Source organism: Castor canadensis, chromosome 3 (genome assembly GCF_047511655.1).
Source record: "Castor canadensis chromosome 3, mCasCan1.hap1v2, whole genome shotgun sequence".
Taxonomy (NCBI): domain Eukaryota; kingdom Metazoa; phylum Chordata; class Mammalia; order Rodentia; family Castoridae; genus Castor; species Castor canadensis.
The window spans coordinates 44,245,463-44,262,314 of NC_133388.1; the positions used below are offsets into that span (position 1 = coordinate 44,245,463).

The following is a 16,852-nucleotide window of genomic DNA, read 5'->3' on the forward strand; positions in this document are numbered from 1 at the left end:
TTGGAAGATGTTATAACAATCTGGGAAAACATCCACTGGCATGCAGTAAGCACTCAATATTATTGCTTAAGTAATGAACACATTAGCAAAATAGGCATTCATTAAGTAAATCTTCAACATAGTTTGAGGTGGTTTGACACACTACAATCTATGAGCAAAAGTCTTTGAATGTTAGTGTTCCACAGAGTTATACTGCAGGTCAGGCCTCATTCTCTAACTCTCCTCACTGGTCCCCTTCATCCATGTGCCTGAGTTCCACCTGGCACCTAGTGTTCAGGCCCAGGCCCAGACATCTGACCAAACTCCAAGCTTGCATTTTCAATTCCCCAAGACATCTCCACTTGGATTTCCCACAAGCTCTCCAAATTCTGCTTTTCCTAAGCTACACCATCATCTCCCACCCTTCAGGGAGATTTTCTCCTTGGTAAATGAGCCATTACACTATCTGAGCACCTCTTCTGGCTCCTTCTCCATCCCTGACATCCAGCAGATTGCCGATTCCTGTCAATTTTACTATCATCCATCTCTCAAAGCTACCCACTTTTCTCTATCCCCTCGCCTTCCAGCTCAGCCCAGGCCCTAATAGTAATTCCCGCAGACAGCTTCAGAGTGTCCCAGGGCTCTCTGCTCTCCTGTCTTCTCTTATGGTCTGACATCCTCTCTCCCACCTTTGAACGACTGATAAGAAATCTGATCTTATTCCTCTCTGCTTGAAACCGCTTCCTTGGCACTCCATTACTTCTAGTAGCCTAGAAGTCGTATGACCACACCATTTACCATCTAATCTGGCACCCTTTTGAGAATGAAAGATAGCACTTTTAATAGTGGTGCTTTCAGAGCCGATAAGTGGGCAGGCCCTCCTGAGTCCCATGCTGCACCTCCCATCACAGTCCTTCATACTACTGGTGTCACATTATAGCTACAGAAAATCTAAAATGACTACCAGGAGCAAGGCCAAGCCAGGGACATGCTCAGAGGCCTAGGGATACATTGAGGGTGGGCTTCAGTTCTCTTTGTATAAGAGACACAGAGACAGAAATAAAGGAGGGGAGAGGGGAGAGAGAAAGACAGAAGGAGAGAGAGAGAGAAAGAGAGAAAGAGAGGCAGTCATCATGTCCTCTGCATTTGACAAGGGAGCTGTGCTCTGAGGTAAAAGCCACATGCAAGTTCAAGCTGAGCCCCAGCCCAGGATCTAAATTGAAAAGATAAAGTTCCCACAGAAACAGAACAGACCTGGGGTTCATAATATATATGCCACACATACATCCCATGGGTCCTGAAATGTCAACATTAATGTCTATTTCTCTTGACTAAAACAGTTCTGGTGTCTTAAAATATCAAGCACACCTAAGAGGGGTAGAATACTAAGAGAGCAATCACTATTGCAGTATGAATTAGTTCATGAACTCATTATCTTCCTTTTCAGCAACTATTATTGGATAGAGGAGTTTGCTATTGGAGGGAGGGAGGGAGTGAAGAAGGAAAGGAGGGAGCTAGAGAGAGAGAAAGAGAGAGAAGGGGAGGTGGAACTACTCAGCCCATTGCACAGGGGTGGCTCTGAAAGGAATATAACTAGAGTTACCTACTAAGAACTCAACTCCCAAATGATCTGCCAATTCTTCCTTCTTACTAAAACTAAGAAATAAATACAATGAGAACATCTGGGTGTATTCCAATGTCCACACATTTAAGAAAGATACATTCTTAATAGCTCTCAGTCCTAAAGAGCAGAGATAGCCATTACAAAATGTCACACAGTGACTGCAGCACAACAAACCAAGTGTGCCATGTATGGCCTTATGTCACTAGCCCCTCATAACGTAGTGCAGAAAGGTGACTTGGCACATCAGAATCTCACCCACTCTTCATTCTGGCCTGCTTTCTCAATGCTGGATTTCCTTCTACAACTATGACCCATGTTCCATGTGAGAGAGTCTGTCCACAATACTCTGCAACAACACATTAATTTTATTTGACTGAGCTAGGAGCAGACTCATTTGCTCACAAATTCTGTATGTCCAAGATACCAAGCAAAACAAAAAGAACAGAGGGCCAGCAAATGACTCCCAAACTGTAACCCTGACAGTTTTGTATGTCAAGTGTCCAGTTTCTGCTGGTTTCATTATGATACAAAAAGGCAACACTTAACTGATTGAGACAATCAGTTTTTCAGCACTGAAAAACTTTAACATTAAAACAATGTCCCACGTGAATGAGAACAATTGACTGAGAGGAACAGAAAAAAACTATTTCTCAAAGACAGCATCACCAATTTGCAAAATGCCAACACCAAAATGCAAATAATTAAGCCACCTGCTTAATAAATCTTCATTGGATGTTAGTAATGTGGAGTGGTTTATAATACTCAATCTTCTCACCAAATCATCAAAATCTCTGGGAAAATATTTTTAAAAACTACTTGAAATACTTCAGAACAACAACAACAACAACAACAACAACAAAAAAGCACAAAGTAAGGGGAATTTGACACTTGATAGAAGGGACCAGCATTGGGTGAGATGCATATTTACAGAGCTTGTCCCCAGACTATTCCTCAGGCTGCACGGGAAGCCACAGTTGTATTGGCTTGTTTATGGACTTGAAGATGCTTACAATCATTAATTGTCCTCAAAATAATCTACAGATTCAACACTATTTCAAATTCAAAATCAAGCAAGCTTTTGAATTATATATATATATTTTGAATAATATATATATATATATACACACACACACATGTATATGTATATATACACTCTATACTGACATCAAAATTCAAAATAGGGTGAGGATAGCCAATAACCTGAAAGTAGAATAAAGGTAGAGGATTCATACTATTAAACCTTAGGGCTTGCCATAAAGTAATAGTAAGGAAGACAGTGTGGTATTGGCAGAAGGATGGAGAAATAGATCAACATAACAAAATAGATCATCCACAAACAGACCCACATATATGGTCAAATGCTTTCCAACAAAGACTCCAGTGTGGTTCAATGGGGAAAAAAGAAGCCTTCTCAACAAATGGTGCTTCAACAACTGGATTGATGTAGAGGAAAAAAAAAAATAACTCCTCTGCTGCATCTCATACAAATATTAAGAGGGCATGAAGACCTAAACATAAAAGTTAAAGCTATAAGCTTCCAAAAGGCTCAGTGACAGACTTCATAGAGAGGACACAAAATGTACAAACTATAAAAGAAGAGATTGATAACTGAGTTCATGAAAATTGAAAATTTCTGCTCAAAGACACCACTAAAGAAATGAAAAGGCAAGTCATGGACTGGAAGACAGGACTCATCTACATATTTCTCACAAGGGACTTAGGTCTGAAAACATAAGGAAGTCCCATAAATCAATAATAAAAGGACAACCTTAACCTTTAGAAAATGGCAAAAGACTTGAATTAGCACTTATTAATATACTATAAATGGCCAACCAGCACATGAGAGAGTGCCGACGTCAGCAAAATGCAAATTAACATCACAAAATGCTACTTCATCTCTACTAGAATGTCCAAAATTAAAAAGAATGACCATAGCAAGGGTTAGTGAGAAGATGGAGCAACTGGAACTCTCATAAAGTACTGCTGGGAGTGTAGTAAGAAAACCATTTGTGAGTTTCTTGCAAAGTTAAAAATCTGTACCAATGCCAACACCTAGCAGTTCCATTCCTAGGTATCTACACAAGAGAAATGAAAGTGTATGTTTGCAAAAAAATCATTTCTAAGAACGTTTTTGGTAGCATTATTGGAAATAGACAACAACAAAAAAGCCCCCAAAAAGTTCACCCAGGAGACAAAATAAACACTTATATGATGGAATATTACTCAAAATAAAAATAAAATACTGATATACACAACGGTATGAATGAGTTTCACAGAAATGATCCCAAGCAAAAGAAACCAGACACCAAAGAGAATTACTGAGCGACTCCATTTGTATGAACTTCTAGAATAGGCAAGACTACTTTGTGTGCAAGGAAGTGTACACTGGTTCCCTTGAGAAGCAGGCCTGACTGAGCAAGGGCACAGGGCGTCCTTCACAATGACGGAAGCATTCTCTATATCTTGGATTGCAGAGCTGGGTACCTGGTTGTATACATTTGCTGAAATTCAAATTATTCACTTGTGATCTCTGACTTCACCACATAAAATTTTACCTCAATTAAAAGGAGGGGAGGATTTGGTAAGCAGTGAATGAGGTACAGACTCCCTTAAAGGATACAAATAAAATTGAGATTATGAAGAAGAGAAAACAATCCCCAGTTTTTCTTTCTTAGACATTCAGAAACAAACTAAAGGGCTGGCACAAAACCAAAAACCTAAAGCAGAGTCTAACAGTCATGACTCAAAACAATTCAGGCAGAATAAAAACAAAAACTCAGAGAGTATGCTAACCAAAACACATGATTGCCAGGTATACCAGGTGTGTTCAACCTGACAATCTGAACAACAGACCACTGGACAATAAAATCCAGCCAACCCAACTGAAGACAGTGACTTTTAAGTATCTTTTCAAATTTCCATGCTAGACATTCCTACTGAGTGTGAACTGAGATTACTCATTCTACAAACCACTTTAAATTCATCCTTACCTTCAGTGAAACTCCCTGTTAGGGTTATTACCACAAATACTTTCCCCTCTGGCTCCAGATCCACCTAAAAAGAGAAAAAAAATCATATGATATATTTTAATATTAAAATATTTTTTGTGGGTCTTAAATAATTCTTTACAAAGAGGTCTTAACATATGAATTAGAGCCATAAATCAAATCTAAATCTTTTATGAAACAGTAGATGGGCAAGGAACCAAGGGAGAGCTCACAAAATTGTAAAGGCTGAACCATAAATCTAAAAAAACCTACAGTTTTTCAGAGCATCCTTGTCTTTCCTTCTTGGTTCTCCAGGATACACAGAAGCACTCAACTACTTGGGATTGCTTCTGAGACATGTGTGTCTGTCTCATTCACACCTCCATAAGAGCAGCATTTTATCAAACCACAGGGCAAGTATACGAAATAGAGAAACAAAGTCAACTTCCAACGTAATAATAATAAAAAAAAAACCTTGGCACAGACAATTGCAAACCTTTAGTTTTATGGAGCAAAAAGTACAAAGACTCTATGTTTCCATCCAGGTCTAGTCAATCTTAAGACAGCACCAAGGAAGGAAGTTTGGGAGCTTTGCATTCATTCACTACTTTTTAGCTGTTGTTGTTGCTTAGGGTTTTTTAAATTTTGTTTAAGGCAGGGTCTCACTATGTGTCCTTAAACTCATGATTCTCCTGCCACAGTCCTCTGAGTTCTGGGTTTACAGGTATGCCACCACACCTGGCATGCTCATTACTCTTGATTGTTCCTGGGAATATCAGCATCCCTTGAAGTTATTGATTGGCTGAGACAGGAAGACATGCATTCTGCAAGCAGACGGCATGATGTCTTCTCCCATGGTGTCATCCTCTGTGCACATTCCAGTTCTCCAAAGACCCTCACACAGCAGGACACCTATGATGGAAGAATGCCCTGCATATCTGCTCTGATCCCTGTGAGCCCAAGCCAGCAGGCTCTGTCCTCTTCCTGCTAGATGCTAACCTCACCATCTACACATACATCAAACCCCTACAGTATGAAGCACTTAGGGGCACAAAAACAAACATTTAAAAAGATCCTAAAACAAATCTTGTCAGATTTAGCTTATGACACTTCTGTTCTTGTCTTCTCCTCTAAGACAGGAAAGTCAAGGGAAACTGAGCGTAGGCATGGATGGCCATTTGGGGCAGAATAGTAAATTTAAAATAACTGGTACAGTAGAAAGCACCTCCCGTAGGCCATAGGCTCTAGGCTAACTGCACAGCTGGCGCAGGACCAGGCAAGAGTTCTTTGGCACCCCGAGCCTCCCTGTGCTCCTCCGGAGTCTAGGACCACTGTGTAGCATTTCTGACCTTGAAGAACTCCAACAGTACTACTTTTTGCTTTTATGATGCCTATAGATAAATGAAGCCCCCACCCTCAAATGCATTGACCTTAACCTAGGTTACCACCATATCTTTTTTTATTCTCCCATCCGAGTACCAACCAGGTCCAACCCTGCTCAGCTTCCAAGATCAGATGAGAATGGGCAAGGTCAGGGTGGTATGGCCTGGTAGACAACATATTTTTCATTCTAACACCACACCCCAATTATATACTTTAAAAAATAAGAGATGACTGTCTTGTGCAGGCTCAGAAAGCTTTACCTATATACCGTGACAGCCTGTTTTTTCCACTCTACCTTTCTCTGTATGAAATCTGTTCCCAGTGAGGTCACCATATTGTAAATGACCTCCATATTCACACCAACTGCTTGTATCACAGTGGAATGCTAACTTACAATATCCTCTTAATTATCTTGATACCACTTGTGAACCTCCATAGAACAGTACTGAAAATAGAGCTCTCTGGAGAGATGACTAAACAGGATGTCAGTCTCTAATTGTCTCCATTCTTTGCCTTGACTTGCTTCAAGTCAAAAATATGTTATTTTTAAAAGCCACTCCCTCATCTTCAACATAAAGGCCTGGCAGAGAAAGAACACACACACACACACACACACACACACACACACTCACACACTCTTACTCACTCACTCACACACTCAACCTCAACATAAACTGTTGCTAGCACAGGAGCAACCACTGCCAGCCTGCAGACAGACAGACTACTGGGCCGCCTCTGCCATTCTGTACCCATCAACTCCCTCCAACACTGCCTAGAGGGCCCACAAAGACGGTCACTTTACCCCAGTGGATCAGGAGCTGCTCTGACAGACAGTGGAAGGTTCCACCTCCAAGAATCAGGAGCTCTCACACAGAGAACAGAACAGGTTTGCCTCTCATTTTTGACCCGTGCTACCATCGTGGTGGACAGACCAGGTTCACACGTCATCTTCAAGCCCGGTCCATCTGAGGCAGATGTACTAAGATGGTGGGGGAGGGGGCTTTAGAACACAGTTTCACAGACTGCAGGTTGAGACCCATTAGAGGGACAAGCAAACAATTTAGTAGATGCACACAACAGGGATTTTTAAGTAAACAGTAGAACAGAAAATGTCAAGTACTTAGGAAAAGCATTATTTCGTGAAACTTGTGTTTGCAGTTTGGCGTATGTGGGTAAGTGTGCTGGATCTTAACGCGGAGATGTTCTCCTTACTACGTCACAGAGAAACATGGCTTTCGAGCTTATGTGCTCCATCCATAGGGTGCTGACAGGCTGTTGGCATTTATTCACAGTGATTATTTGGATCAACCGCTGGCCTGTTTCATTCCGGTACTCCAGAGAAAGCTCTTTCTCTGTGAGTAGTAATGCAGTGGGACCAATAATTTTCCCTCGCTGATCCCAGTTCTGTCCTACAAAGTTCTGGTGGACACTATCTCTCTAGCTAGAACATCCATTCTAGCTCTGGGAACAGACTTGAATTTAATGAGAGAGCAACCTCTCCCTCACTTGGAGTCCAAATGCTTCAGCTAGGATTCTATTTCTGCTCCAGAGTGGATATGTGACCTATGCCTAGCCAGTGAAAGCACTGAGTTCACCAGCCAGAAGACTGGTGTGGAACTGACACATTCCTTAGATCTGGCTATCAAAGTAATTATAACTCCTTTCCCTCAGTAGTTCCTATTTCAAGTTTGAGCATAAAATTCAAATACATCCAACTAGGAATCCTGGATCTCCTCTCATTCTTCTCTTCCTCAGGCTCTCTCTGCCTCTGCATCTTGCTGGCTCTTCAGTTCTCTTTTGTTTCCATTAGAAGATGCAGACCGACAATTTTAAAGCCCATCTTTTTTTTCTGTGAAGAAAAAGAAGTTAGTGAGGTCCTACCTCAAAGAACAAATTAGGCATGGTAGTGTATGTCTGCAATCCTAGCCACATGGGAGGCAGAGGTAGGGGGATAGTGATCTGAGGCTGGTCTGGGCAAAAGCATGAAGTCCCATCTGAAAAACAACTATAGCAAAAGCGGCTTTTGAGGGTGTGAGCTCAAGTGGTAGAGCACTTGCCTAGCAAGCATGAGACCCTGAGTTTAAAACCCCAGTACCACCAAAGAAAGAAAAGAGAAAGTAAATGAGAGAGTGAGAGTGAGAATGAGAAGTGGGTAGAGGGAGAAAGGGAGAGGGAAGTAGGGAGACAGAGAGAGAGAGAGAGACAGAAAGTGACAGTCACAAAAGACAACATACTGTACAATTCCATTTATATAGAATATTTAGGTTATGCAAATCTATAATGACAGAAAGTAGATTAGCAATAGCTTCAGGCTAAAAGGAGAATGGGAATTAACTGCTTAATGAGGTTCCTTTTAAAGATTAAAATATTCTCAATTTCTTTTTTGTTGTGAGTTATACGGTAATTCTATGTTTAATTTTGTGTGTGTTATCTTTAATAATATATTTTAAGTTGACAAATAGCAATTGGACATATTCATGATATACACTGACATTTCAATACATGTTACAATGTGTAATCATCATATCAAGGCACCTGGCACACCTACCATCTCAGACATACCATTTCTTTATGCTGGGCACATTCAAACTCCACCTTGCTAGCTATTTTGAAATATTCAATTAATTGTTGCCAACCATAGTTATCCTATAGAGCATGAGAAATTTTTTCTCCTATCTAATTTCACCCCTGGATCTGTGAACCATCCTCCCACCACCTTAACCTCACCCTCTTTCTAGGCTCTGACAACCTTGATTTTATCCTCTGCTTCTTGAGATCAACTTTCACATGTAAAGAGAACATGCAGTATTTTTCTTTCTGCGTCTTGACATATTTCACTTATCATAATGTCTTCCAGTTCCATCCATGTTGCTGTAAATGACAAATGATTTGTGGCTGAATAATATTCAATAGTCCATTGTGTATGTATGCATTTTCTTTTTTCACTTATGCACTAAAAGATACCAACATTGACTCCACATCTTGACTACTGTGAACAGTGCTGTAATACAGGTGGGAGTGGGATGTCTCTTTGACGTACTGATTTCTTGTGGATATATACCCAGTAGTGAGATTGCTGACCACATGATAGTTCTGTTTCTAGTTTTTTGAGGAACCTTCATGGTGTTTTCAATAATGGCTGCACTAATTCACATCACAGCAGTACACAAGAATTTCCCTTTCTCTATAATCTTACCGGCATTTGTTAATTTTTGTTTTTTGATATTAGCTATTCTGACTGGAGTGAGATGATGTCTCATTGTGGCTTTGATTTACATTTCTCTGATGATGACCTGCTACTGAGATTTTTTTTTCTCATGTCTTCTTATTCATTTGTATATCCTCCTGAGAAATATCTATTCAGGTCATTGGCCCATTCTTAAATCAGATAATTTGATTTAAGCTTTCTATTAAGTTCTTTGGGTTCCTTACATATTCTAGGAATTAACCCCTTGTTATTTGAATAGTTTGCAAACATTTTCTCCTATTCTGCAGGTTGTTTCCTTTGCTTTGCTTTTTAGTTTGATTTTATTTCACTTGTCAATTTCAGCTTTGTTGCCTGTGTTTTGAGGGTCATACCCCTCAAAATATCTTTGCCCAGTGTTCTGAAACATTTCCCCTATATTTTCTTCTAACAGTTTCAAAGTTTCAAGTTCTATATTTAGGTCTTTGATGTATTTTGCATTGATTTTTTTATATTGTGAAAGAGAACTAGTTTATTTCTTCTGCATTTGGATACCCAGTTTTCCCAGCACCACTTACTGAAGAGACTTTCTCTAATGCACATACTCACTGACTTTGTAAAAAATTGGTTGGCTGAAAATATGTGGATTTTTTATTTTTAAACATGTGTCACTTATTGTATATCAATAATGCCTTAGTTTTTATTAAAGAAAAAAACCTGTGAATCTGCATGATGGAAATAATTTGTCTTCATTCTTCTCCTAATCAAAATAATTCCCCCAAAGTAGCTCTTTGCCTCATGTTCCTTCTTTTGCCTTCTACCCAACAGTCTGCCCATTTGCATGGCTTCTCTCTCTGGTGTTCTGTACTTCGAATCCCTAAACCTCTGTTCCTGGGATTTGCAGCAACACCTGTGGAGTGTTCCATGGTTTTAGGACTCCCAATATCACCTTTGCAGCAATTTGTCCCTTGAGGTCTTGTGTCCCAAGAAACCTCTTCAGAAAAGCCAGTGTCGTACCCATGTGACTCCACGTTGCCTTGCACACGCCATCTCCCTGTTAAGCCCATCCTCTGCATGCCAGCAATGCCAGAGGACAGCTGGCTTCTACTGCCAACTCTGTCTTATCTGGTCTGTGACTCTGGGCAAGCCACTGGACTTTCTGTGTTACAGAACCATGGGGGAAGTCCCACCAACAGCCACTGATTTTGAATTTTCCAAGGAAGTTGAGGGGGAGGCATCTGCTATTTTTTTTTTTAAGTTCCAGGGTGACTGACGTAGCTGGGCCAGGGACCAGCACCCAGGAACCTGAGCTAGATGCTCTCTGAGCAGCTAACTTCCACTTTAAATGGTTCTAATTTAATGTTTGCCTCCTAACGCTTCCAGTTATCATCACTGAGCCACTGGAATCACCATTCTTCTTGGTTCCCAGACTAAAAGCTCAGGGGTCTTTCTATTCCCTGCATCACTGGAGGATCCCTGTCCCTATCCTTTGTCCTCCAGTCACACAACTCCCCTCCCCCTCAAAAAAAACAAGCAGAGAATATCTACACCTGACTGCCTAAGGACCCTTTCAAAAGTGCCACACTCATTAACTTCTGTCCATCAAAGCCTCTTTGAGCTGGGTGGAGCCTTCAGAATAAAACTCATCTGCTCTGCCAGGCTTCCTAGGACACCTGGGCTCCCCCCTGGGTTGCCTCCCCACTAATCTACCAAAACCTCCTTTTCCAAATTCCATCCTGTGAACCTGCTCTTCTAGTCGTGCCGACTCCTCCTTCCACTGCATGGCCACACCTTTGCTCCTGTGTGCACTCTGCTTGGACACCTATGTTTTCACTTCATCCATCTAGCCATTCATTCACACATTCACCAAATGCCTCCCAGGGTCAGGACTACTGCCAGATGCTGAGGATTTCCCACAGCAGCTCCCTGGGGCTGTAGGTGGGACAGGTCACCAAGCACACCTTTGGAGGAAGATGCAGCCCAGGAGCAGAAGGAATGAACTGTTGCCAGAGAGACCTTGACCTTTATATTGACCCTTGAGTCTCAAAGCTCCTGTCTCAATTACTGTCTTAATGACCTATCTATGCCTTTGAACAGTTGAGCTAAATTTTCACACATTTTTATCTCATCACTTAAAATACACCTGCAAGTTTCATTCCAGCATCATGGGTGCTGGTGGAGTGGCTCAAGTGGTAGAGTGCCTGCCTAGCAAGTGCAAGGTCTAGAGTTCAAACACCAGTACTGCCAAAAAAAAAAAAAAAGTCATTCCAGCACCATCTGACACTTGGTTCCCAGGAGGCCTAACAGAATTCCTTGAACCAAGTAACCACCAATAAATGTCTGTTGACTTGAACTAATGAACTGAACAGGAAGATCATCTGAACAACTCAATTTCCTCACCTGTAAAATTGGACAGATAGTACTTATTACAGAATAAAATACTCAGTGACAGGACTTTGTAAAAAAGTTATAAAAGCACTCCAAGATGGATATCTGCAAGGAATATCAATGGGAAATGGACTACCCATAGGAATCACCCTTGGTAAGCTTGATGTACCCACTGGTTTCCAGCATCCCACCCCGACATTCTTGGCCAATGTTTACTTCACCTTGACATCACTTTGCAGAAGTTGGACAAATCACTAACATCCCTGGCTCATCTCCTTGTACACGAAACGAGGGTATTTTCTAGAAATCTCTCTAGCCTTAATGTGCTATGCATCATTCTAAACAGGTTTGGATAAAATCCTGTACACAGGGCTCCAGGGAAGCATTCATTTAATTAACTGCCAATAATTTACAACCATTTCCCTTCACAAAAGGCATTAGGATTGATCACAAACAGGAAACTTCTAGCTACTCAATATTCATCTCAGTCTGGAATAAGCAGTGAGAACTAGAAAAAAAAAATCCTTGATCTGTGCAAAGTGGAAGGTTCCACTAGGCTCTGTGGGTTTGGAGCAGACCACTGTGATAGAGAAGTTGTCAAAATTTAAATTCTTGGCTAGGTGGCCCTTTTCCCTTGTTTTTCTAAGTCTTGCAACTAGGGATAAACAACAGAGGAACAGAAAAACATGATAAAAGAACTTCATACTTCTTTTCCAGCTGAAACGGAAATGAAAGTTCAGACTTAAAAATGGAAGTTCAAATTCGTACAGGAAAAAAAATTCTTCCACCGTGCCACTGTGTTCTTTAATAATGCAAATAACAGCTTGGCCTTGACCTCCAACAATGTGCTGGGGCCCTACTAAATACTGACCCAACTTTATCCCTCACCTTCTCCACCTGCAGGATAAGTGTCACTATCCCCATTTTATAGATAAAGAAATGGAGGCTCTGTAAGGTTACAGAATTGACTGAGGTCCCACAGGCAGTGAAGGTCAAGCCAAGATGTGGATGCTGGAAAGATCCCACATGGGTGCCTCATCGGCTTCCCTCAAGGCTGCCATGACCACGCACGCCTGCAGATCTGTTTGCTGCCTGCTGCACAATGCAAAGCCAGCCTCCCCGGGCTTCTGGCAATGTGAGGTCATCACCTTACCGTCTTCCTGGGAGCCCAGGTAAACTCATGCCATCAGCCCCTGAGGGTGCTCACCACCAGCTGCTAGCCGCAGTGTTCTAGCCTTGTCTCCTCACTGCCAAGACCAGAGGGAGTGGCATCAGCTGATGGCATCACTTGATGGGTCCTGATGGGGCAAGAGGATGTTGTTGCTAAGCAAGTTAAGTCTGTGCTGTGGCTGGAGAAATGCAGCAGCAGTTCCAGTCCCAGTCAGCATCAGCCTGGAGAGCCTGTATCAGTGCCATGTGCTGGGGACAAAAGATGTGTCTCTCAAGAGGGAAGGGTCTCAGAGGGGAGGAGGGTGGAGGAGGCAAATACTATGTCCCTGCTGACTGTACGCTCTCATTTCATGTGTTAAAAGTATGCTGAGAAGAACCACAGATTAAAAGCTACCAGAAAACCATGGTGGTAAAAACAGAACAGAAAAGTGAGTCTTATTAAGTCTGGCTTAATAAGTTCAAAATGAAAGAAAACATAGCACTATTTTAGTGACTAACTCCTAGCTCCACCCCTTGTCTTGCTGAACCTGGACCCTGTGAAGTGAGGAAAGAGCCTCAAGCTATGGTCATAATGCCAGCATTGCCTATCTGCCATTTGGACAGGTCATCTTGCTCTCCAAAAATGAGATGGGGACTAAGCCTCTAAGTCCTTTCCATATGTAATGTTCTATGATTCCAAGTCAGAAAGTTCCTGAACTCCACAGAGCACGTAAAGACATTCGAAGATTACCAAGGAATATTCTTCTAAAACACAGACTTGAGGCTCACAGTAAATTCCTCTCTGCCACAAGCTAAATGAACCCACAAAGTCACTCTAAGTTCAAATTTAGATTAATCCAGCTCAGAGACCATTCCCCCTCTGTTCTAGATAAAAAGTGTATCTCTTGGAAAAGTAAAAGTCTTTTCCAGGAAAATTAATTTTTCAAAGTTCTATCAGAAAGGAGTAAATAGCCAAGACTGGATACCTCTGGGAACTAAAATATTTCTTCTCTGCCAAAGAAAGGACTAAAGGTACAAAGGATTTACTGCATGTCCTGGTGGTGGTAGTGGTGGTGGGGTGTGTGTGTGTGTGTGTGTGTGTGTGTGTGTATAAATGTGCGTGTGTATATGTGTATTGTTGACTCCAGTATCTAAGGGATTGAAAATGTAAACTAAATGAAGGTCTCAGGCTTTTCAAAACACTCCACAATAAGTCTTCCTCCTAATTGCACAGGAACTTTAATTCTGCACTGGAAGCCAGATGAGGATGGAGGCTCTGAAGGAATGTAGCTGTCCAATAAGGAGGTCCAGAGCTTGTGGTGCCCCTACTGAACCAAAAAGGGTAGACAGAGTTCTTCTGAAGAAGTTCACCCACCCAACTCCACCCCCATTAGAACCAGCATAGGACTATTAGAATAGCACAGGTGGTCAGGCAAGACTCAGACCTCCAGAACTAAGATGGCGCTTCTCTCCTCCCACAGCGAGGTACCCCAAAGTTGCTCACCCCACAGCAAGTGTTGAAACGAAAGAGAGGAACCCAACTAATTGTGGGCACTCTTCATACCACATACCCCACAAAGAACTCTTCCAAAAGGCATTTTCTGCATGAGCCTAAACTTTGTAGTTGACGGAGGTGAGGTACAGAGTGAAGGAGGAGTCTCCAGTGCAAAGGACAACTCCTGGTTCCATCAACTGAGACATGGACTCCAGGGAAATGAGAAGATCTGGGGGAAAGATAAAGAGCTCAATCTGTGGTCATTACCCATGATGACTAAGCAGCTAGTGTACTGTAGTACATTATACTTTTATCATTGCTTTAGAGTATACTCCTTCTACTTATTAAAAGCAAAGTTTATCATAAAACAGTATGTGTGATATACCGCAGCCTCACGTATCTCCTGTGTACCATGTCTCCTATTGCATTGGAGGCCATATTTAATGACTGACCTATACCATCTAGGTTTGTGTGGTTGCACTCTGGTATTCTCTGACAAAATCACCTAACAACACATTTCGCAGAACATATCATTAAGAAACACATGACTATAGTTGTGACAGAGCCCTTATGCCAAAAATATTTACTGTCTGCCCTTCACAGAAACAAAACAAAACAAAACCTGCCCGTCTCCTTTGGCATTAATCAGTCAGGGAACTCAAAGGGAAAACCCTGTTTTAGAAGAAAGGAAATGAGTTTAAATTTGTACACAGAAGTACCCAAATAGAAACATCTGACAAGATGTTGGAAATAAAGACAGATTGTGAAGTTAAGATATGATTAGGGTAATTATTTTGGGAATATTTCTCAAAAGGTGCTCTCTAAGAGCCATGAAACTATCAAGAGCGAGCACAGGAACAGAAGAAAAGAAAAAGTGAATTCATTAAGGAGTTAGAAGAAAGAAGAACCAGCGAAGACACAATCTGAGGTGGGAGGACTCACCCAAGTTTAGTGTCATGGGACATGGGAGGAAGTAGCTTCAGCAAGGGGGGAAGCCAATGCTGCAGAAGTGGAGAAACATGAGGATTTTAAAGCCCCTCTCAACATACAGACTGCAAAGAAAAAGATGGACTTCTTCCACAATACCCTCCCCAGCTCTAGCAGGTCTGTGGGAACGGTTTCCTACTGCTAAGCTAATGCCCATACATAACCCATTACAAACTTAATTCTACCTCTAGAACTTATCCCAATAAGATGGGGAAAGAAAGAACAGTACAGAGGCAGCAAGGAATATGAAATGTATTAAACTGTGTATGTACTTTGAGTTGGAAGATAAATGTAGAAGTGTTAGGCAAAAGGTTTTGAATACCAAGTTGAAAAATTAATTCCAAAAAATTAGACTATCAACAGTCCTATAACAGGCTGGAGGATACATTGGGGGAGGGGTAGACTGAACTGTGGGTGTCAGGTACAATCAAGAGACTGTTTCAATGGGACCTGTGTGTGGTGGAGGAGACAGGAGTAAATACTGCAAGAGAAACTGGGCAGCAGCATTTATTGGCTAGGGGTGAGGAATGGTGGAAATCCAAAGGGGACTCCAGTAGCTGAAGCATTACGAGATTTATCCTGGAAGAAGAAAGAAAATTGAGAAGGGCAGTTGGTTTGGAATGACTGTTTTTTTAAAGTATGGGTTTTTGTAGCATTTCAGATAGAAATGCTGGACAAGAGAAATGAGGCCTGGAACTTAAAATTAAGGTAGGCTGAAAGCAGGGTTCTAGGAGTCATCCACAGAAGGACAACTGAAATGTAGGAAGGTGACCCCAAGGACAGATTATACACGTCAAAGAGCAAAGGGTCAGAGACCAAAGCCATGTCATAAGAATGGGAGAAAGCAGACCAGCAAAAGAAAAAGGAGTGTGTCCAGAAAGGCTCTGTATCTACCTTGGGTTCCCAAGAAGACTCAGACATTTTTTCCCTGTATTTTCACAACCACCCTCTGAGTAAAGAAAAGTGCATGCTATTCCCATTGTACATCACTCAGGTGGAAGAAAGGGGCATAAGCTAGCTGCAGGGTGAGCAAGGTCTGGATTTTATGACTTCAAGTACCATTCCTTACTATCCTGCTAATAGACTCATAATGCAGTCTGACCTTTTAATAAGCCTGGCTAATCTTGCCACACAGGAAGACTTCATAAAGTTCACCTGCCTCATTCCCTCACTTCTTACTAAATCTCCACTTTTGCCTGTTCTTGAGAACTAGTTTCACAACCCCAGCTGCAATCCAACTAGTTTTCTAGTCAGTCAACAGTCTGACAACAGACCAATCTCTGAACATTGGTTGCAATTAGAACCAGAACTGGTTTCAGATGCAATTGGTTGGCAAGACTCTCAACAGAACCATTAATCCAAATGATGAGTTGAGGTCACATGGGAGAATAATTTTTTTTAGGGCAGTGAAACTATTCTGCATGGTACTATGATTGCAGAGCACTACTATCTGTCAGAATCTATAGAAACTTACAGCACGGTGAACCTGAATGCACGCAATTAAAATCCAGGCATAAATAGGTGATGGACTGGATAGAAGGCACACTGCAAAGCAGAGTTAACTATGTTTGAATGTGTAAAATAACCTCGCTGAAGGGAGGGGAAAAGACGTAGCCTAAGGAACTTTGGAAATGAGTAGAAACTCAGAGAAAAGGGAAAAGGAACTTTACAGAAGC

General features: G+C 41.6%; 1 protein-coding gene across 1 annotated transcript in view; it reads right to left on the reverse strand.

Annotated features, from left to right (window-relative positions):
• Prkch (protein kinase C eta) overlaps positions 1-16,852 on the reverse strand; it is a 203,073-nt gene that overhangs the window by 139,529 nt on the left and 46,692 nt on the right. Inside the window, exon 2 of the mRNA XM_074067844.1 lies at positions 4,594-4,657. Coding sequence (XP_073923945.1) covers positions 4,594-4,657 — 64 coding nt within the window. The remainder of the gene's footprint in view (positions 1-4,593; positions 4,658-16,852) is intronic.